The 23,547-nt window shown below is 44.0% G+C and overlaps 1 protein-coding gene across 2 annotated transcripts in view; it reads left to right on the plus strand.

Moving 5' to 3' along the window:
* The window catches only part of ME3 (malic enzyme 3), a 130,602-nt gene that overhangs the window by 78,346 nt on the left and 28,709 nt on the right, over positions 1–23,547 (plus strand). For both annotated transcript variants that reach the window (XM_021382357.1, XM_021382368.1), the window contains exons 4-6: positions 6,544–6,619; positions 11,535–11,696; positions 14,668–14,771. In XM_021382357.1, the coding sequence (XP_021238032.1) occupies positions 6,544–6,619; positions 11,535–11,696; positions 14,668–14,771 (342 nt within the window). The remainder of the gene's footprint in view (positions 1–6,543; positions 6,620–11,534; positions 11,697–14,667; positions 14,772–23,547) is intronic.

Raw genomic sequence — 23,547 nt, forward strand, 5'->3', positions numbered from 1 at the left:
GGGGACTTTAACGTGGGCAGGGTCTCGTGACCTTCAGGTTTTGAGCAGAGATGTTTAACATTTGGCCATGAATGTTTTTGTTCTGAGAATGAGCCTTTCCTGTCTGGACAAAAGCACTGAACTATGATGACTGCCTGTCTGACCTGGCTATTCTGAGTGTATCTATTTTCTTAATGCTAACCCTCCTGGCAGTCTTTACCTTCTCCTTACCTGTGGAGCGAGTTCTCCTCATAGCACCCAGTCTAGAAGTCAAGAAGCGGAAAGAAAATTAAAGAAGATCTTCATTTTTGTTGCTATATTCGTGATTTAGCCATGCAATTCATCTGGCAGTGGTGCAGCAGCACACACAAAAGGAACAAGTTTGCTTGCAAGTATCCCTCTCTTGTCCTGGACAACAAGCAGTGTGTCAACCAGGGACCTTGGCTTCTATTTTCAACGGTGTCCCTTCATCGGTCCCTCTTCTCAGGAGCAATTACTTATAGAAGATGAAGGCTGGTACACAATTAAACAAAACATCTTCGATATTTCTTTCCTGAGACCCAGTAAACAAGATTGATGAACACCTTGCTGTGCATAAGGCAATCTGCAGTTGAGTTTTTGTGTTCTTTCTGCTAGATGCCAAACCCTGAGCAAACCTAGCCATTGTAATACCTGTAAAAATGGATAGTACTCTGAGGAGACATTCCTCTCTTACTGAGCAAATATTTTTGTCTTTTTAAAATAGTCCCTCTTAAAGGACTGAGGGAGGAAAGGAGTGAGAAAGGAAAAGGATTAAGCTGCATTGGTTGAGTGGGGTTTTTTTTGTGCTTTTCAACTTCTGTCAACTTAGGAGCTTTTGAGATCCTTTTAGAGGTGTTTTTTTTTCCTCCAGAACAACCTATTTACAACATATACACGGTCCTGTCTCAGCTAGTAAGGGAAATTCATGCCAGTATACAAGTCAGTCAGCCAGTGCCATCATCTGTTCTGCTCTGACCAGGACAGTAAAGCTGGTGGATATAATTGATGCCGGTCATTCAAAGAGGTGTTACATGGAGCCTGGTAAAGCAAAGGCATTGATTGCATTTTATTTCTGTTTGGTTGCGTGTCAGGGGCAGAAGGAGGCTGGAAGAAAAAGGGAGAGACAACACCAAAAGGGTTGCAGGCACAACCACAGAAGCACTGGTGACTGCCAAGGAAAAGCAATTAGGTAGAGAGAGACTTTTAGACAGAAAGGAAGTGAGATTCAGAGCACTTAGGAAAGATGTTGCATAATATTTTTCTCTCCCCTCTGTATTTTGTGAAATGAAGCTTTGCACATTCTCTGTTCATAAACAATAGTGCTTTAGAGATTGCACTCCTGGCTCCACCATACGCTGTTTCATCTAAGAGGAAATACCTCACAAGGCAGCATCCCTAACCACACAGATCAGAAAGAGGAACACTACTACTTTGCCTTTTTGAAGTAACCTCTCATTGGCGGAAAGCATTACATAGTATTTTTGTTTCCTAATAGCTGAGACATGTTCAAACTTGCTCCTTCCCAAATGTCTAAAATAAATGATTTTTTTCCCTGGAGATGTTCAAGAGACGTGTAGATGTGGCAGTGAGGGTTTAGTGAGCATGGTGGAGTTGGGATGATGGTTGGACTAGATGATCTCAGTGATCTTTTCCAACCTTAATGATTCTATGCTTCTATTTTTATTCTAAAAATCCATCACCACCATCTGACATTGCTTCCTCAAATCAAATTTCTCCTGTCTCATTAGTCCCTGAACCATTTCTAAAACAAGCCTTACAGCTTTGGGATTGTCTTCATTGTGGGTCTTTCATAACACCATCAGGATGGCCAAGATTTAACCAGTATAGAGGTCCACAGTAGGATCCTTCCACTGGTGCACATAGTAAGCTGTGTAGCTTTATAACTCCTGGAGCACTTCCACGAACTCAGAACACAGAAAAGAAAAGCAAATGTCACTGACTTAGGGATGAGAAAAGGTGTTGCATGGCGTTGGGTGAACATATCCAACCCCTTTGGCAGATTCTGTGATGGTGGCCTGCAGCCTGCAAGATGCGCGGTTCAGACAGCTTGGCTTGACTTGCTGAAATTCATACAGAAACACTGTCCTAGTGACAAAGTAAGAAGTTGTTACACTCCTTGAGTTTTCCTGGAACCTTACAGACATACTCAGTGGCACAATAAAATCTAGCCTGGCTTCCACCATAACTAAAGGCAGCTATAGTGAAACCAGGGATTCTAAGGGAGCCCTGAAACCCTAACGTAGATTGGAGCACTCCAGTTCTGAATTATCTCCACAAAGGTAACAGCTCCACAAAGGTTTTATCAGAAATAGAGGTACAGCGTATGTGTTCTGGATTGACACTTCTGGGGCAGTTGATTTTCAGTATGCTCTATTTCTTGCGTATTTACTCCTTTACATGTATGCCTGGCTTCCAGCTAGCTGTATACATAGTTCTGTGGGAGGTAAAGATATAGAACAGCAAACCATGCAGAATGGCAGGCTGCTGTACAGGTGGTGTACAGGTGAACGGCAGGTGAGTTTTCTGGGTCAGAGAAATGTGCATCACGCAATGCCCATCTTACAGGGCCTGATTGAAACCACTTATATTTTTAGCATTTTATTTTAATCAGATCATTTTTATTGAGTCCCAAGTGTGCTCATGTAAAACAGCCTCACTGTCTTTTTGTTCTCTGAAGCAATTTATCAAACGTAATCCCAGGAGAGATGGAGAAGGCATGGTGATAAAGGCAGAATTTGTTGCTTACGTTGCATTCTTTCTTCAGAATGCTTAGCCTGCATCTTTTCCTCAGAAAAAGATCAAGTTAATTGATTTTACTGCCACTTGGATGTTTCTTATTTACTGCTGGCCTGTATTTCTCAGTATTCAGAGCTCTACCTGCTGTCCTTCAAAGTACAAATAAGCTTTTACCTCTCCTGCAAGCTGTCTGCCCTTGAAAGAAACTTGGCTGCTAATCTTTCCTGTTCAGTCATCAGCAAACCTTTTGCTGAGTTCAGTTTGCAGAGCTCATTTTTTCCTTCTTCCTGGCTTGTAGAAGGGATTTCATGAAAGATTTACACTCAGCCAATTTTAAGCATCTTATTTCAATGGGTAAAGTTGGCCAGTTTGTCTCTGCGGGTAACTGCTGCTGCCAGATGGGAGAGCACAACTCTCATGGAGACCTCTCTGAATGGTGACTGACCTGGGACCCCTAAGTGCAGCAAGTCACTTACTTTTTAACTTTTTGGCTAAAGTCTGACACCTTCTGAATGCCTGAACACCTCATGGAGTCCAGAGTGCCTGGACCAGGTTCAGGTCCAGGTGGGTGCCTCGAGGCATTGGAAATTTCTGTGTTTTATTGAAACTGTACCCTTGGCTTTCTGATTCAGCACTGAGGAAATATGAGGCCTGATTAAGCACGTGCCCAATTCCCCACGTGGCTGTGTCATTGAGAGACTTCACCTTACTCAGATGCATGGCCCTTTCTGCTCCTGGACATTTCCCTTTCAAAGCCTTTAATTCTTAGTCTAAATTAAGCTATCCAGTTTAGCCTGGAGTAAAATAAAGAGCAATTTTTCATCTCAATTGCTCCCTGCATGTGACTGCAGGGAAAACCAGCTAGAACTAGAAACGTGGTCCACTGACATAACCTGGATGCAGAGTCAGTGTATGCCATAGACATTTTGTTTCCAGAAAAGGATCAATGGAAGTCATCATGGAAGGTCCTGCTTAAACATACTGTTGAGAAAGGGAATGCAAATTCTGAGACTGATACCTCTCTGTGCTTGGTTCTCAGCCACCAACCCCTCTATTGATGCCAAGCCAGCCCTTCCTCAAGCAGAACATGCCATGGTGATAGCACTGAGGGCACTACTCCCAAGCAACACTTTGAGAGCAGTCAATAGATTTCAGAAGACCCAGACTCTCTTCTCCCAGATCTGGAGAGACTGGAAACCATCCCACTGCCCTCTCCACTTCCTATGCAGTGACAGCAGGACTGGTGGTGGGTAGGCAGTTGGGTTTCAGCTTCTACTGTGAGCAGTGAGTGTTTTTCTAAGATTAAATAGTGGTGGATTCCCTTCAGTACCAATGGGATTTGAATGTATGAGGCACGCAACTAGACAATGAAAGAATAGGTGTCTTTATTATTTATGGGAAATGCTGCATTGAAACAATGCCATTTTTTTTTTTACAAGCATGTCACAACTTGGACTATCTGCAATGATGTTACTAATTTGTGCTTTCAAGTCTTGGTTAATAACTCCGTTCTAAATGTGGATGGCAGCAATACAGCACCCCTTTTTTATGAAGATTAACATCTGTGAATAATGCTTTTGAGATAGGCCATGTGTATATGATTAGCTCATTGGTTACTGGGCACGGTTTTAAAGAATTACACTGAATAAGTGAACCATTACTTTCCTTTTTTTTTTTTTTTTTTTTTTTTTGCATTTCTGATCTTTTTGTGTGATTGCATCTTAATCAGTGTTGGAGTCAGCACTTTTATTTTTCTTCTCTTCAGAGTAATCCTTCTCTTCATTAGGATTCCCACAGTAGACTGTGGGAAGATATCTGCCCTTCCGAAAGAGTTGTATGAGAGAAGTCCTTGCCAGAGAGAGCAGCCCAATTATGTTTGTTTATTCATCACTCATGTGGATGTACAATGGAAGTTGTTTCCAGTCTCCTCTAAATATACAGCTTTTTCTAGCTAGTATTTCACCAACCCCAAACTGTGACCTGATTTGAACTTCCAGGGGCTGAGCAATAGTAGGGACATGTAAGCAGCAATAATGTATTTCTCCATTGTTCCAGATGCAATGCTAATCAGTAGTACAACTCTTGCTTTTGTGAGCAGATAACAAGGCAAAGAAAATGTGTGCTTCAGCCTGCCAAGAGGAGTCATCAAGTTAGAGCCCCTGATTTGTGCTGATTAGAGGATGCTATGAGCAATATAAGCAATTTACCCCAAGACATATGGAGGAGACTGCTGCTTTGGGGTTAGCGATGCTAAAAAGGAGCATCAAAAAATCTCAGAATATCTGAGCAGAAATCAGTCAATGTGAATACTGTTTTTTTTTTGGTAATAACATCAAAGAGAAGAAAAATAGGCTACAAGTCTAAAACTATGTTCCTAGAATGCTGTCTTCCAGTTCCTAATTTTATTAAGAAGAGGACATTTTAATTTAGACAATGGTGAACTTTGTGTTGAGAAGTGTTCAGTCTTAGTGCAATGAGGTATGCAATTGCCAGGGCAGATGCTTCATACTAAGATTTCATCCATTTAACTTTCTGTTTTGTTTGGGGTGTTTTTCTTTTCTTTTGCATTTGTTGAATGCAAGTGTCAAAAATCAGGGTCAGATATTCAGGAAAAATAAGAAGCTGCAAGGCTAAGTGACTTGTCAAGGCTAACACCATGGCAAATACTGACCAGTTTGTTCACGTTACACGGATTCACTGTGACCACTGATTTTACAGTGATGGCTGAGGAATGGCAGTGAGTTACAGAGTGAAGTTGTACATGCATATCAAGCCCGTGTTTTAGACATCCAGTATTTCCACTTCTTAAATATGATCCCTTTTTAAAGGTATTTGCAGATGTAGCCTTAAGGCCAGAGCTATGTACAAGCTCAGGCTAGATGAGCAAAGCAAGCCAAGCTTCCCTTGCCATGTTTACAGTCCCTTGAGACATAGAGCAAAAAGGGATACAGATGCTAGGAGCAAAACAGACTTCTCTGAGATCACCTGGCATCGTGTGGCACAAGTTGATGAGAACCCCAGACCCAGAGGGCTGCCCTGTGCTTTAAGCTGGGTCTAACTTTAGTTGTTTACAGCAGAGCTGTTAATACCAAAAGATGTTGTTTGGACTCCTGATGTAGTCTGTTGATACTGGCATTTTGGAAACGCAATTCAGCTCCATCCTGGATCCATCTCTCACTTAGGTCAGTTGATCAAACTGAAGAGTTTACATGTTTTTAGAGTTCCATTGACTAGAAAGGGGACCCAAAATATCTAGTTCTGCAACAGCCATCAAGATTGTTGTCCAGCAGGAGCTGGACTCGTTGATCCTCATGAGTCCTTTCCAACTTGGGATACTCTATGACTTTATGATTGTTGACATTGGTAGCTGGATGAGAATGATCACACTTTTCTCTGCTTGAACTGCCAGCAATAAGCTGCTCATCAAAGAACACATAACAAGGCTTAAGGTAAAAATGTCAGCCTCCCTTGCAGTTACCAAAATTATTTTAACAAGAAAGCCCTTCTGGATTAAGGCTGAGTTTACTCTCCAAAACAAAGACATTTCACAGGGCTGAAACGTGCAACTCTAGTGGCTGTTGAGTGAAGCTGTATTAAGGATCTTGAGCCTTAGGGTTTTGGAATGAGAACGGAACTTGATATTAGCAGTCCCTTGAGGTCTCGCTTCCATGCAAGTGAATACCCCATTCTTGAGCTCACTCACTCATTTCCTTGAATTTTTGATTTTCACTTGTTTTACTTTTTCTTGGAGTAACTAATTTTAATACAAGTCTTTTTCTTTCCTAGAGGGTTGTTTATCACCATCCATGACAAGGGCCATATTGCAACAATGCTAAACTCTTGGCCTGAGGAAAATATTAAGGTATGTGTCATGTCTTCTTTGGGCTGGGAAATGAAAAGGAGTTGGATGTAAAATGGGATGTTGAATGAAACTCTTTGGAATAATTACATAATTGCCTATTTAAAAAGACAGTTAAGAAGTATTCCCGATCTCAGAAAGTTTCCAGGCTAGTGATTGAACCTGAGATAATCTGTCATGCGTATTTGCAGTCAAGAACGTCTTTGTTAAAGTTAGTGGGACCTTAGTCAATAAAAAGAGTGTGCATGATAGTAAATTCATACAGAAAGGTGCTATTGAAGATATAACATTTGAGTGTGGAGATATGCTGTGACTAACTGACAACTTGTTAGATGTACCAAAACTCTTTAGGATATCTCTGTAACTGACTTGCTTGTAGGACTCCTTCCCAATCCCAATGAGTCATGCAGCATCAGAATACTGCCAGCTTTGCAAGTAACATTTGATATCCAGCAGTTGAAGAAATTACAGACACCCCACCCAGAAAGTAATCTTTTGAAGTGTTTTTCAGTAAGGCTCAGGGCTGGGCAAGTCCCTGGCATAAAATACAGCCAACATTTAATATAGGTCATGTCAATCACCTTCTTCCATCAGTTTGAAAGTATACATGCCTGAGAATTTCCCTGACTATTGATAGAGGTTCTGTTCCCTATCAGTCAGTTGTTTCTTCCAGGAACAAAGATTGGGAAGCTGTGAAAAGTTTGCAAGCATTTTCCATTTTTAAGAAAAAAAGGGGCAATTTAAAATGTTTCCAGAAAATGTAATCCTATTCCTTGTCTTTGGAACCACGGAGAACAAATGCAAACTAGATATTTTGTCCAGACTCTGTCCAAAAATCTCAGTATTTCCATTTGTTTCTGATCAGGTCTGGGAGCAGAACTCATTCTGGCCAATAGGTATGTTCATGCAGATGGAGAAACTGGCACGGAGAGATTAGACTCCTATTGAAAAGTCCCTCTCTGTCACCCAGAACTGACTATAGGAAGAGCAGAGGTCCATGAAGGAGATTCAGACACTCTGCTTTATGGATTTGCCAGAATATGAAGGCAGTAATCAGCATCTGTTTTGGACCACAGGGCTCCTTATGTGTTTGTACACAGACTTTCCCATGCCTGAACTGGTAGGCATCTACAGACCTGAGATTTTGAGATAAGAAGGGAAGTACCTGAACTGCACCTAAGTCCCTGGAGGGACCCAGTTGTTTGATCAGGCTCAAACCACACTGAACACTGACAACACTAACTCCCTTTAAAAGACAGTGGAGAAGCATCTGGAGGTGCTATCCCTCTTCTTACTTTGTGCTGCCTTAGAGCTTTAGGGAAACAGAGTTTACTGTGGCAATGGGAAATGTTGTGTGCCTGGGTCCTCTGGAAGGGCTGGAAGAGCACTCTGCTGAATTCAGCAAAGCCTCAGCCAAGCTCTGAAGTATGAGTCCCACCTCCAGCCCTCCTGTTGAAGCTGGGCTGCTCTGAAGGAACCAAAGTGCCAGAAGAAGAATGTGCAAGAAGTCATTCCAGAGCATATTCATACAGGAGAGTGGGATTTTTGTATCTCTTCCAGGACTGCTAATGAATCTGTCCGTGAGGAAGCACTGGGTAAAATGCGGGCAGCCCCTTGTTAGTTTTCTCTCTTTCCTTAATCTTGTACTCTTTTCTGCATGATGGCCCAACTAGAGCAGGAGGAATGCAGAGAATCATATAGGATAGTGTTGTGGTAGGGTGTTATAACAGCTATGGCTTGAAACCAACTTTGATGGTTACACTAGATGAACTTAATGGTCTTTTTCTGTGATCTTATGAAACCACCTCAAACTGAGCATAATACAGAAACTTCCCTTTCCTAGACAAGTGTGCTGCCTGCAAGCCACTTGACCAACCTTACTGCCTTCCTTCCTTCCTTCTTTCTCTCCTTCCAGAGGGTGCTCCCCCTGGGAAGTGCACTCAGCACTAGTTTTAGCCAAAGACACGACCAGAGTCATCAGGAAGATGTGTAGCACAGCTGGAAGTAGAAAGCAAGTTCCTCATGGTTCTCATTGTTAAACCTGTGGTTCAGTTAGAGGGGTCTGCCCTGATCAGTCAGAGATTAGCGTCCTCTTTGTTGAGTTTTTGTTGAGTTTTGATCAGATGGACGTAAGCAATTAAAACATTAGTTTAGTATGCTTGTGTGTCAGGTATCCACTGGCGCTTTACTCATATGTTGTTTGGGTTTTTTAATCCAACGATCCTCAAACATGAAGCTGGTTTCCCCTAGGTGATACAGGCAGCACTGAAAGTGTTCTATGCTGTATTTTCTGTTCTCCTGTATTTTTCAGTGTTACTTCGGAGATCTTTGGTACTTAAAGAGTGCAGAACATCTGAGACAAAAGAAATGTTGTCTGTTTCACAAGCATAAGTATAATGGAGATGTTTTTAGGCCTTTCTGCATAGTCAGAATTTTGACTCTTTTTCATGTAATTTGCATCAGCTTCTGGATAAATCTGGAGCAGTGCATGTGCTTGCTGCTTTCCCTATTCCCAGTACTGCCCTCTGGTCCCAATTGCATCCAGGGTGTGGTGAAGGAGCGAGCGCACACCCAGAAACAGATGGAGCCCACCCAAAAAGAGTCTTTCCCATCACTGACTAACACTTCACATTGACTCAGAAGGAAAAACAAATAGGAAAGTGTCCCAAAATGGGGTAAACTTGTGACTTGCTGTCATGATTGTGAATTTCCCACGGCAGGCCTTGTTCAGCCTCTGGCCCAATAGGAGTTTAGTCATTTTGGTTTTAATGGCCTTTTCACTGAATTTTCAATTACTTTTAGGAATTCTAACTCCTATTGATGATGGAGTGGCAACAAGACAACAACAAATATTCTGCATGTAGGATTTCAAAATAACCCTTATTACACAGAGGTTGTCACTATTCCCGTGTGCATTGCAACCCTGGAATGTGTCATGCACAGTACCGCCCTGAAACCCACTGAGTGTTTTTTTTTTCCTAAAGGGCAAAATAGATGTAAAAAGCAGAATAGATGTTTCCTGTGTATTTTTAGTTCATCCTCAGTCTTATTCCTAAACTATGTGGTGTAGTGTAATTCTGTTCTGTTACAAACATTGGTTTAGGTTGAGGGAGAAAATAGCCTTGGGAGGTGCTCATAGTTTATGTTGAATAAGAGCATGATTGTTCATTGTGAATCCCTTGTGCTCAACTTTAAGTCCTTCCAGGCTTCTCCCTTTAATCATCTGAAATGTGCAGGGAAGGGACTCTGAAAGAAATCAGTATGCATCTTCCTGAAATAGAAAAGTGCAGCAAAAGGTTTATTCCATTCCTAAACAAGGAAATGCTTTGCTGTCTGAGCACTAAAGCAACACATCTGTATTATCCCCACCCAAAAAGTCCATCTGTTGAGATAGCTGCTAATGTCCCATTCTCCTATTTCTTAATAAAGCACGTGCAGGGGTCTTCAGTTTAACATTAACTTTGCAGATCTGCAAATAACAAACTTCTTTGCAGTCTTCTCCTTTGAAATCCAAGCTAGACTTGAGTTGCCCACAGCCCATTTGATGTGAGTGCTCTGTTCTCTGAAGTGCTGGGACAGTGGTGAAATTGGAAGTCTGCTGGAGTATTTGCAGATTTTCTCCCACTGTGGGACTGCACTCCAGTGTCATCCTGTTCTGACTGCATTGCAGAGCAGCCCACAGAAGTGCCTGAGCCTGGGGACAAAGCCGACAAAATGCATGGTTAGCCTAAAGTTTATAGACCTTGGTGAAACCTGCTTGGTCATTTGCTTCCTAAGGTCCCAGTGCTGTACAGGGCGGGTTGAATAGGTCAGCTTTGGGCTTCTAATTCGGACCTCGTTAAGCATATTTTTATTTTTATCTTTATTATTTTATCTCCTTCTTGTCACAAAGAAGTGATACAGTATTGAGAAAAGCAGAAAGTTGTGGAACAGAGATTCTTGAGAAGTAGTGTATTACAATATTGCTGAAATGCAAAAAATCGACTGCACAAAGAGTTAAATGGCAATTGTTTAACTCCCACCCGGGTGGCAAAAATATCTAGTGTTTAATATGTAGTGGAGGAGCCCTCAGTCCATGCTGCTTGCCCATGCTGATGGCTTCTGTCTGCTGTCTTGGAGTTCAGGGTACCAGAGGTGAAGGGACCCAGCTGTAATGAGCTTTGCATTGGTTTTCTGATGCTGGCTACTCCACATCAAGTCTTCAAGAGCGAGCAGGCATGAGCTTGTTACTTCACAGAGGCATTTCATAAGCACAGGCAGTTTTGTGCAGAGCTCTTTTTCCAGACAAAAAAGAAAGCCAAAGCCAGATGTCCTTTGTGCAGCTGCTGGTTGTGCAGGTGAGGATACGCAAAGGGCCATGCACTTTGGGTTCTGCTGTGAGTGAGCTGAAGTGTTGGCAAGCAGAGCTGCTGCTCTCCCACACTGAGAGCAGTTACCCATTAGCCACATTATCTCCACCCCAAAATGAGCAGCCCTGTAACACTATCAGCTAAGTAAGAATCATAGAATCATGAAGGTTGGAAAAGACCGCTAAGATCACCTAGTCCAACCCCAACCCATCCCACCATGCCCACTGACCATGTTCCTCAGTGCCACATCTCCACAGTTCTTGAACACCCCCAGGGTCGGTGACTCAACCATTTCCCTGTGCAGCCTGTGCCAATGCATCACCACTCCTACGAAGAAGAAATGTTTCCTACTATCCAACCTGGACCTCCCCTGGCACAACTTAAAACTATTACTTCTCATCCTGTAGACCATTACCTTTTGTTATATGTATAGTGTGTTGTTATGTAGAAGGAACAAATATCCACTGCACAATACAACTGCGAAATGGCATTGATGTGAAAACCATGGTGCTGGTTTTGTTGTTTGACCCTTGGCAGATCCATGCAGCAGTCTCTTTTGGTCCTCCTAGGCTATCGTGGTGACAGACGGAGAGAGGATTCTCGGTTTAGGAGATCTAGGAAGTTATGGTATGGGCATCCCGGTGGGGAAGCTTGCGTTGTACACAGCTTGTGGCGGAGTTCACCCACAGCAGTGTCTCCCTGTCCTGCTGGATGTTGGCACAGACAACGAGGTAAGACCTAGAGTTTTTCATAAACCTGCCGGGGAGGGGAGGAGGAATTGAGATTAATGCCCAGCTGAGGCCAGTTCCCTAAGTGTGGAAGCAAAGCCAAAGACATCACGATGAGATGATGGCTAGACCAGCACTGCAGGGGAGTGACCAGGTTGCATTCCTGTTTGATGCTCGTGAAACTTTTGCTCTTATTGGAAACTGAAATGAACACTGAACAGCCTCATGGTCCCCTGGAGAGAAGAGTGTTACCATTTGGAGCTGGAGGACCATCTCCACCTTTCAGCATGGCAATGTGAGTTAAAAGATTTCAGACAAGAAGATCTAGTTTTATTCTTCTTGTGGTAATTGTGAGAAAACAGATGCCCATGTCTGCATAGAGATGATAGTATTCCAGAAAGCAGAGAATCCCTGCTGGGAGGTTTGGGAATGATTAATTGCAGTGTTTTGTCAGGGTGCACACTTGGCTACACGTGATAACCAGACAGGAGGATTGCATCTGTTTGCAGATTTTTTGCCTTAGGACTCTGCCTCAGAAAGTGCAACATTTCAGTATTGCCAGGATGGACATCAGTGAGGATGTCATTTTTAAAAGGAATACTGTCGTTGTTTGTGATGGCCAGGCTTTGTCCACTGATCTAAATTGTACTTGTGCCTCACCTCACCCTGAGTAAACCAAGCACGTTTCTTGGGAGAAATAGAAATCTGGGGTGTAAAAGCTTTAGGCTTGTGTATGAAGACAGATGCTGCTGCGATGCTACCGTGAGTGCCTGATATTTTCAGAAGTGCTCACTGGAATTTGAACAGAAAGACAGCAAAATTAGTTTCCACAGATGCCATCTAGGTTGAGATTGCCCATTAGCTTTTTGACCTCAGTCCCAGGACTGTTTTATCCCTCTGGCATAATGATCTATCACAGACTGGTAGAACATAGGGTGTACCCCATCTCAGCCTGATCCGCAGTCTTTCCTGAAAATTGAGATCTCTGAGTTTGGACCTTCTGAGGCTAAATCAGGACTCTTCTCACTTTCTGGCAATTCCGCTCCATAAAGCAGTGCACTTCAGCTTGATTCTTTCATGTCTTCCTCCTCCTCCCTTCTGCTCTGCACACCACTGAGTGCTGCATGCTCTGAGCTCCCCTGCAGAGGGACATGGGTGTAAGTGCTTCCCCACCCATGGGAAGCTTCTGACCATGCATGACAGTCTGTTTCACTCTTAGCATCCACTGAGGGACACTAAACTTCTAAGAAGTGACACCACTGATTTCTTAGGCATCTCCAGAAGTCAGCTGGTGTCAGAGAAAGAGACTGCCAGAATCACTCTCTTGGGCACTTTCATTCTGCCTAAGATCAAGTTTAGCTTATATGTCCAGGATCTTCTCTGTGGAAGCCATTTTCACAGCTGGGATTGCAATATAGAAGTTGCTGCATTCCAGCAATATAATCAATGTATTTGTCCTCAATAAAAATAATTTATTTATTTCACAGCTTTCTCATAAACGCAGCCTAACCCAACCCTAACCACATTCTAGGAACATCCTGCCCTACGAGTAAACTCGTTTATCAGCATAGAAATAGCCTCCTCCTGTAGGCATTCATCCTGTTCTTCTCTGCCCATTGCTTTATGGTACCATCAGGTAGAATGGAGTCAGTACATCAGTTATATTATGTTTTTAGCAGCAGTTTCCAACTTGTCTTTCTGACAGTCCATAATACTTTGTAGACCCTCAGCAAATCAGTCTTTTTGGAGCTTGCCCTTTCTCAGCTTGCTTGTGTGAGAATGTTGTACTCCATGAACAGGCCCGCTGTCCTAAAAGGGCAATGAGCAAAACAATGCAAATGGATCTGCTCTGCTTCGTGACCCCAAAGAGTTAAAGTATCAGACTCACAGGAAAACCTCTCTCATCTTTCCTTCTAAAGGGAAACATCTGTGGCTGTAAAAATGAATTTGATTTTAGCCCACCTGCCAATATTTGGGGCCCATATGTCTGCAGGACAATAGGTTTGCAGTGGCTTGTCCCCTTCTCATATGGATGATTCAGCTCCTGAAATCAGAAGGGAAGTTGGGTTGCTTTGCAAGTGACTCACTGAGGTGCTGGCCCACCTGTGTCCTGCCACTGTCTGCCTTTGGTTTTCCCCAAAATACGTACTATTTTCTTGCTGAGCCAGTCCTTTTTAGATGGCTTGATGATTCTCATTTTCCACCTGGTGGACCGATTTGGAGGAGCAGCCTGCTTTTATATTCACAATAAGTGCCAAAAAATGAATGAATGTGTGAAAATCCCATCTGCCTTGACACCTGCAGACAGCTGGAGCAGAGTGCTAGCTAGGTGAGGGGCTTGGGTGTGCCTCAGCATCCCATCACAGGTTCTGGTCAGGGCTAGCACCCAAAAGCTCAAATTACCCTTGCCATAGAATCATAGAATCCTTAGAGTTGGAAGGGACCTTTAAAGATCATCTAGTCCAACTCCCCTGCAATGAACAGGGACACCTACAGCTAGATCTGGTTGCCCAGAGCGTTATCATCTGGGATCAGTCATCACTTCAGATGATTTTCATTGCTCAAACTACTGTTTATGGCTACAACATCTTTCCCTGTAACCTCCAGCGCAAAATCAAGTGCTAACTGGACAGTAAACCCTCCCCTCACAAGGTCAGCTTTATTCACTGGGAACGAGGTACCTCAGCAGGGAGTTTTGGTGGAGCTGCTGGAGGGATGCAGAGCCCCACTGCCCAATGCAGTTAAGAAGCATCCCACCCCTCTGACTTTCTTCCCACAAAAAGGCAGTCTGTAGCACAGCTGACTTCTTACAGAAACGCTTTCTGCTCACAAAAATTGATGTAAGCTGGTCTTCACTGCAAAGTGAGTAACATTAATTTGACCACAATGGAGAAACTTTCTTGGGCAGGCTGGGCCATAAAGCTCCACCCAGCCACGGATGAGATGCTGTCAACAGGATTGCTTTGTGTCCTAGGCTCTCCTGAGTGATCCACTCTATATTGGACTGAAACACAAGAGGGTCCGTGGGAAACAATACGACGAACTGATTGATGAGTTTATGCAGGCGGTTACCAACAAGTAAGTGGTGTTCCATACACGGCTCCTCTGAGCTGCTTCCATTTAAGAACAAATGTTGCAACTCTTGAAATAAACATTAGCGTAATGGATGGTGCAGGCAAAGAAGGGTCATTTAAATGCAGGTCTCCTGGGTGGCCTACAAATGACTCTTTGTGCTTGAGCACTCTGCGTCAACATTATTTATGTCTTCAGAGAGCTGAAGCGGGACTGACTATTTATAACTATTTCCTGTCCATACAGGCCAGAGGTGTCAAACATATGCCCTGTGGGCTGTATCTGGTCTCCATCATGCGTTTATGAGACTCATTCAGCATAGGCAGAATCTAAACTTTGCTTTGTTTACGTTTTGTACAGGAAGTTTCTAGCTCTCACCATTGTGGGGGAGATCTTCTAATTGGAAATGGCGTGCTGCTGCGCGTGATGATGTCTGTGTGAGCTGCAAACAGCCTGTCTGTCACTTAGCAAAAATAGCAGCTTCCCTGCCGCCGTGATGAGAACAGGTTTTGAGCACTGCCTTATTAATGGTGGGACAGATTGTGTGCACGTTGCCATTCCTGCTGTCTCACAGGGATTTGGGGTCACTGCTGTACCAGGGAGCCTGATGTGGAAGGAGCAAAGCCACTCCTCAGTGCTGTATGTGCACCTCTTGCATTGCACTGATTCCCTCCTTCTGGAAAAAGGGAAAATACATGAAAATCTGCATGACTTTGTGGAGAGGTTACTATAAGGAAGAAGGTGAGAACAGTTCTTTAAGAAGAAAATAATAATAACTGGAAAGCCCCAAGCTCCCAAGCAGCTTCTGCCATTCCTAAAGCAGCAGAGGATGCTGGTGAGGAGTGGCAGAGAGTTGAATCTGTCCCTGATGCATGGGCTGCTGCACGTCGGAGCGTTGTAGGTGTGTTGTAGAATCATAGAATCATAGAATCATAGAATGAGCGAGGTTGGAAAAGACCTACAAGATCACCTAGTCCAACCATCCACCTACCACCAACAACCCCACTAAACTATGTCTCCCAATGCTATATCCAAACGTTTCTTGAACACCTCCAGGGATGGTGACTCAACCACCTCCCTGGGCAGCCCGTTCCAGCGCCTGACTACTCTTTCAGAAAAGTAGTATTTCCTAATGTCCAGCCTAAATCTCCCCTGGCGCAACTTGAAGCCATTCCCCCTCGTCCTGTCACTAGTTACAAGAGAGAAGAGGCCGACCCCCAGCTCACTACAACCTCCCTTCAGGCAGTTATAGAGAGCGACGAGGTCTCCCCTGAGCCTCCTCTTCTCCAGACTGAACAATCCCAGCTCCCTCAGCCGCTGTCTTTCCTTCACGTGTCTTTCCTTCACGGCCAAAGGAGTTTTGTTTGATCTTCCCTCGTTCTGTCTTTCCAGCTGGCTGCATGTGTGTATTCCTGCATAAATGCAAGGGAGTGGGTGGTACACGTGTCATCAACACTCAGGTCATCAAGTCTCCCTTGAGGTGGGAAGCAGAATACTCAGTATCTAATGACAGCCCCTTCCCATCCACTGAGAAGCACATCTTTACGTACGACCTGACTGCCCAGCTGGAGGGATGTAGGGAACAGCGGCTGCAGTGCTGAGTACCATCAGTCACAGCTGATGAACTGAATTTTGAGAGATGAGCACGTCATGGAGAATTTTGGCTTCTTGATGTGGTAGCCCCATGCAGCATTTTGCTGCACACTGGGCACGTGCAGTGCTGCAGTTAGGATGGGAGCATCTCCTCTGCTGCTCAGCAGCATGATGTAGACATGTCCCATATGATGGGAATGATTGGCAGGCCAGTACATCTTCCCTCCCAGCTGCAGATGCCCCACAGACTGTGCAAAAACGCTTCCCTTCAGCCCGTGCTATAGCTGTGAATGTAAACACAGCCACACAGCCCTGCCCACTGCATGCAGAATACCCAAGGATGCCTGCAGTGGAGAGAATGTTGTGCTTGTACTCCAGTTTATTGTTTCTATTTGATAAGAAAGCTTGAGTTAAATGTCAGTTCATTACAGTGTGGTTTCACATCAGAAACTTGTGCATTATCCGGGGGAAAGAATTCTCGGAGGCTCAAAAACTGGTAAAATGCAACTGAGAAATCATAGGAGGCTCTAGAAGAAGGGAAGTTCTAAGAGTTGTCAGGATTGAGTTGTGTTTCTTTTTTTTTTCCTTTGTTTTTCTTGTTGGTTTTTTGGTTGGTTGGTTGGTTTGTTTTCTGTTTTGACTGATCCATCAGGGAAACGGCCCCGCTTCTTTTGCCCAGGGGAGACCACAGGGGTACTGCAGTGTCATTGCTGGTGTTGGAATGGGAATGATGGAACGAGGACCCAGGTTGTGGTCTCAGCCATCATAAATTCATCTGAGATTTACAGTGGTGATGTTATATGCTACCGTGATGTCGGGGACAGGGCCAGCTGTTATTTTCCTGTGTTTAGTTTACAAGAGCTAATCTCCATGCTGAAAGGAGAAGACGGCCACAAAACAGTGAGCTCCTCTCTTGTGAGGAGGTGATGTCATGTCTAATCCTTTCATCCAAATACTGGCAATCGAATTCCTGGGGCCTCTGTTTTATTGTAGCCTGCTTCCATGTATGAAGAAACCTGTGAGTATGAACTGTTTTGCTCTTCAGTCTGCTCTGATTGCATGTGCAAGTCGATGATACCACACGCAAGTTCAGTTGTTTGGGATCCAGTTATATCTTTCCTCCTTCTCTTTTGGATTGCCGCAAACCTCTTGCAATCTGGAAGTCTCCTTTGCAGCTTGATGTTCATGAAGAAATTCTGACTGTTTTCTGAGGGTACTTCAGCTTCTCACAGAAACCATTTGTCAGTTCCTTTGCAGGAGTGCCTCCCACACTGCCAAATCACTGCTGGCTCAAGGGACGTTGGTCACTGATGTGGAATGTGTCCAAGCCCACAAGAAAGCCAGGGCATTGAAGATTTACTGTCCAAATGGAATAGTAATATTAAGCAGATGTCAAATTTCTAGAGCTGGAGACCCCTACAGTCAGCTCCTAGTCTCATTACAGCCACCTTATAATGAAACCAGGAGTGCGTCAGAGGCTTCAGAATTAGCACTTACAGAATAATGAAATAAAGTTTGGCTTCTGGGCAATTTTAGAAAGAAAAGCCCTTTCTGAAACACCTGGATAAATTTCTGCATGGTGCCTAAATCTCCATTCATTACCATTTCACTTAAAATGCATAAGATGACTGAGCTCTCTAGTAACAGCTCCAAATTGTGCATTTTGCCCCTCTTGGGAGGCAACCACATGCAAACTTTGGCCCATTGAGCCTACTCTCTGACTGAATGAAACAGCTTGGCAAAATTGCTGATCTCTTCCAATGAGTAATAGGCTTTGTAGGAGAATATACACTACTTCTGTTTTCCAGTTCTCAGTTACCATGGTAAAGGGTAAGTCAGTCTCATTCTTGAACTGGCACATTTTTGTAGGATGGAATAGCTGTTCACCCATAGTGTCCAAGGATTACATCAGAGTAACCCACAAAATTTCTGAGGCCTGCATATATGAGGTTCAACAATTCCAAGTGCAAGGTCTTGCACCTGGGTTGCGGCAACCCCCAGTTCAGTATAAGCTGAGGGATGTAAAGATGGAGCACAGCGCTGTCAAAAAGGCCTTGGGGGAACTGGTGGTTGGGAAGATGGACATGAACCAGCAATGTGCCCTTGCAGCCCAGAAAGCCAACTGTATCCTGGGCTGCATCCAAAGCAACGTGGCCAGCAGGGCAAGGGAGGTGATCCTGCCCCTCTGCTCTGCACTGTGAGGCTTCACCTGGAGTACTGTGTCCAGATGTGGAGTCCTCAGTAGAGGAGAGACATGAAGCTATTGGAACACGTCCAGAGGAGGGCCACAAAAATTTAGATTGGATATAAGGAAGAAGTTTTTACAGTAAGGGTGGTGCAGCACTGGCACAGGTTGCCCAGAGAAATGGTGGATGCCCCAGCCCTGGAGACACTCAAGGTCAGGCTGGACCAAGCTCTGAGTATCTGATGGAGCTGTAGGTGTCCTTGTTCATTGCAGGGGGGTTGGACTAGATGGCCTTTAAGGGCCCCTTCCAATTCAAACGATTCTATGACATATGAGCAAGGTTGAAATCAATACTCTGTGGGAGATGCTGTTGTGCTGGGGCCTTTCCAGTCACTCCGGTAGTTCCGTCATACAGGAGCAGTGCAGCTTGGTGACTCCAAGTGGCAGGAGGTGATGACAGATGTCCTGTTCCCGGCTCCCAGCTCCATTTTGGATGGTGGCCTAGGCCACGCACTGATGGATGCTGAGCACATAGCCTGAGGCTGAGAGGCACCACACTCCAGAAGCCTCATTAAGCTGTCATAACTCCACTCCTGTTTCTTTTCCCATCAGTGCTCATTAACAGGGTGACCAGCAAGACAGAAGTTTTCTCTTTTATCAGCCTCTGCCACATGGCCAAGCACAGAAGACATCAGGAGATCATGCGCTCAGCTTCTCAAAATGGGAGAAGAAAGAGACGATAGCTCTGCTGAGTTCATTTTTCCTTGTGTTTGTTTTATACCTGATTCTTTTTGTCCAGTCACTCCCCGGTAGTTTTCCTCACAAACACACTCTCAGGTCAGTTGTGCTCTCCAACAGGCAGAGCATGCTCCACAGCAGGCCACCTCTGTTTGGGCAGCTCTGCAGGACTGTGCATCACAAATTCACCAGCACCTTTCAGAAACAAAATCACCTGTTCCCCTGTGTTATTTATTCAGGTGCTGTAGTTAACTTGGTTAACTGATCCTGAAACACTGAGGTCTGTAGGCACCAGTGGCCTTCACAAAGCCCTTCACATTGCCAACACCTGACATCCCTCAGCTGCTGTGCGTCTGCCAGGAGACCCACACACTGTCCCCAGTGCCCTGGCAGAGCTGATGGCGTGGACCAACTCCAGCCGTCATGGAGGAGGCAGTGGATATTCTTCTTGTCAATCTGCCCCGGATGCAACAGCCAGGGGGAGGCTGACACCATCCAGAAATGATGGTGATGGGAAGAGCCACCCCTGCTGTCCCAGCCTGGTGTGGATGAACTCATCAGCCATCTCCTGTTATCTGCTTTTAGCCGCCAGATGATATTTAATGTCAAAGAAAAATATTTAGATTTTGTTAGCTTGATTTGCTACTACTGACCAACTACTGAGCTGCAGGCATGCTGCTGTGGGATCCCTGCTGTAACAAACTTCATACCTGGCCTGTAAATCCTTTGAGATAATGCAGTTATGGGTGTTGGAAAGCCGCCTGCCTTAGGCTTTCTGTGATTTTTCACCACAGCTGGCTTAGAAAGATGTAACTGGAGAAGATCTCTTTGGGCTCCATTCTTTGTTGTCTCCCAGACACTGCTGCTTGCCAGCTCACACCCAGTCCCCAAGAAGCCTTGTGCCTCCAGCTGCAGTCTTTTCTCAGACCCAGTGCAAGGACCACAAGGTTGTTTTGCATAAAAGCACAGAAGTGGCATGGCAGCCCTTAGTGCTGCTCTCAGTGCTTGGAAGCTGTGAGACGTGCTCTGCAAAGGGTGGGTTGGTTTTTTTGTTGCATTAAGGACTATAATGAATGTTAGCTTTGATTTTTCGAGAGTTTTTTTCCAAGAGCTTTGTGATTGAGCTTGGCACGGCCTTGCTCCGTATTCTGTATCTAACAGTAGCTGATAGCAGGTGCCCAGGGATACAGCTAAGAGCAGGCATGCATGCAATAGTACATCCTTGGCATACTCACCAGCTTCCAGTAATCCGAGAGTCAGGGATTTCCTGCTATCTTCATGCTTCAAGGGTCACTTCCATTGATTTAGCACTCACCGAATCCACAGCAGGCTCTGTGCCTCAGAGCATGTTGGCTGTCTTTATGTTGGCAGAAAAACCTAATGAGACTCCTACCTGATGTTAGAACTATTGTACAGCCTAAGGAGATAGTTCCTGTTGGATTTGTGATGCAGGTCCCTTGAGTGGAATTTCTAAACCCAGGACCTAGAGCTCTAAACATTATATTGGCTGCAAAAATTGGCCTAATTTTGCCAAACTGCCATCTGTAGGCTCATGTTCTAGCATAAAATCAACCACGTTTTTGTCTCACAGTGCTAACTGTCGTAACTGCTTCATCTGTGGTAACTATCATGGCTTCGTAATGTGGATCCAGCTTCATGACTTCTTAATGTGGTCCAGCTTTCACTGTGCTGTCATTAACCTGGCAGTCCACGAACCTGACTCGTGTTGTTTCCATTTCAAAACAAAATAACAGATAAGATTGTGTTTTCTAATTTATCTCTTCATCTCTCCTTTTACCACAATTAGAACTATGTGATGAGTGATATAACTGGTGCTATTAAATCACAGCACAGTATCGACTGAGAGTTTCAGAACTAGAAGGTCAACTTTTATTTTAATTCACCAACATTTTAGTTTTCATTTTAATGTTTTAAAAGGGAAAACTTCTCTTCATCTAAGCTATGTGGAAATCTTAAAGTGAAGGGCTTTTTTTGATGTTAAGTGTACTATCTACGGTTTGCAGACCACAGGCAGACAAGCTCCCCCTGAATCAACAGAGCACTGCCTGGCCCTACGCCTCCAAGTAGTAAACCTATCTCTCTGTTGTCTCTTTACTGTTCTGGGTTTCCTCTTCCTGGCCAGAAACACATGCAAATATGCAAACACTGCAATCCTGAAGTGAGATTTCCCAGACATGAATGACACTAGAAAAGGCTGAGCCTTCTGGGACGTGCTTATAGTTTGAACCCACTGCAGCGCTGCCACTAGAGAGGAGGAATGGCAAGAATGATCACGGTCACTGCAGCATTTTACATGGGATGAATAATACTTTATCCTTCTAAGCCTCTTACCTTGGCACCAGTGTTCATTTATATAGGACTTCTGTTGCCATCCCTAATTCTAATATAGATAAAAGCATATCTTGTTCTGTCAAGGACAACCTTGGAATTATATGGGACAGGAGTCTAGTATTCTACCATTCTGTTTGTGAAAACTCATTTTGCAAAGATTTTATGGACATGACTTGCTTTTCCTCTCTCTGGATGCCCCCATTTCTACATGTTTGGGGCATGCTCAAGGCAGTCCCTGTAACACTGCAGAGGTACAGGGATGCTTCCTATTCATTCCCAAGGACAATCATAGAATCACAGAATCATTAAGGTTGGAAAAGACCTCTAAGATCATCTGGTCCAACCACCCATCTACCTCCAATATTGCCTGTTCTGAGTGCCCGGGGAGGTGGTGGAGTCACGGTCCCTGGAGATTTTCAAGGAAACATGGCAGTGAGGGGCATGGGTCAGTGGGCATGATGGTGACAGGGCAGTGGTTGGACTAGATGATCTTAGTGGTCTTTCCAACCTCCATGATTCCGTGATTCTGTAATTACTTCCCAAGCATGATTTTCTTCTGATGATGGGCTCTTTTACAGACAATTTCAGTTTTCTTGTAAATCAGAACTTCGGTTGCTGGTATATCGAGCAGCAGTAAAAAAATGTCAAAGACATTTTATGAAGATACTTTGGGCTCACTTCTGCCTAGTTTTATATGAAACTATGAGTAGTAGTTGTATTGCATCAAAGCAGAAGCCTTATGTCATGAATGAGTGAAAGCAGTGCTATAAAACAGTAAGCTCAGACAGGGATTGGAACGTCCTGCCTTGTGAGTCTTTCCGCAAAGGAACTGGAACTGCTTAGAAATAACTTTGTATGTGTATATATGTACGTATGCATGTTGGAATGTCTTATACTCCCTGTTCACAGTGAACAAAAATGCCCTTTTTGTACTGGTTGGCAAAGGTGCTGCACAGGTCATGGGGCCACCCTTGAAGTTCTGACTTGAGCAATTCAATCAGATGCTTCTCAAACTGTAACTGCTGCAGCCTCACAGTTTTTCTCCTCTGTGACCTCATGGCTTATAATGGGGCTGGATGAACTCAAAGAGGTGCCTACACATGAGGATGAAAGAAACAAGCTGCATAATGAGATTGTTCTCTTGAATAATGAAGCTAAAAGCAAGGTCTTCAGGAAAACATCTGCCTCCCACTTCTGGGATTCATGCTCTTTTGTTCCAGACTTCGTGCTCATTCAAGGGAGATGTGTGTCAACCACTACAGGGGATACAGATTTTACTAACAGAATCTTTCGAGTGAACATAGCTCAGAGATTCAGCATAGCTGTAGGTGCATCGTAGCAGTACCAGAACAGTGCAGGGATAAACAAAGCAGGAATCCTGTGCTTGCTTGTTTTCCAGGAAATGGAATAACTTCCCAATAAACAGTTTCAGATGGTAATTTTTACAGTAAGATTGTACCACTGCATGTGCTTAGCTCCTGGATTCATGCTTTGTTAGGGTGGCAATCTTTTACCATAATTTTGATCAGTAGTATACTGTTACATCAAAAATCCAGTTTTGTGCAAAATCTACTTGGCAAGGTCTGGAGATCCAGCAGAAATGTTGGAGTGTGTGGGGCCATTTCTCAGTGAGGCTGTTTTCACAGGAAGGTTTTTGCAAAGTATGGGTGAGAAAGCCAGAATTGAGATCACAGTTGTTTATGACACAAAACCTGAGAAGATGCAAACCAATGAGACGGCAACATAATCTTTACTATGAAAGACTTATGATGATCATAGAATCATAGAATCATAGAATTAGCTAGGTTGGAAAAGACCTACAAGATCATCTAGTCCAACCATCCACCTACCACCAATAACCCCACTAAACCATGTTTCTCAACGCTATATCTAAATGTTGAACACCTCCAGGGA

This window comes from Numida meleagris, chromosome 1, assembly GCF_002078875.1.
Source record: "Numida meleagris isolate 19003 breed g44 Domestic line chromosome 1, NumMel1.0, whole genome shotgun sequence".
Classification (NCBI taxonomy): Eukaryota; Metazoa; Chordata; class Aves; order Galliformes; family Numididae; genus Numida; species Numida meleagris.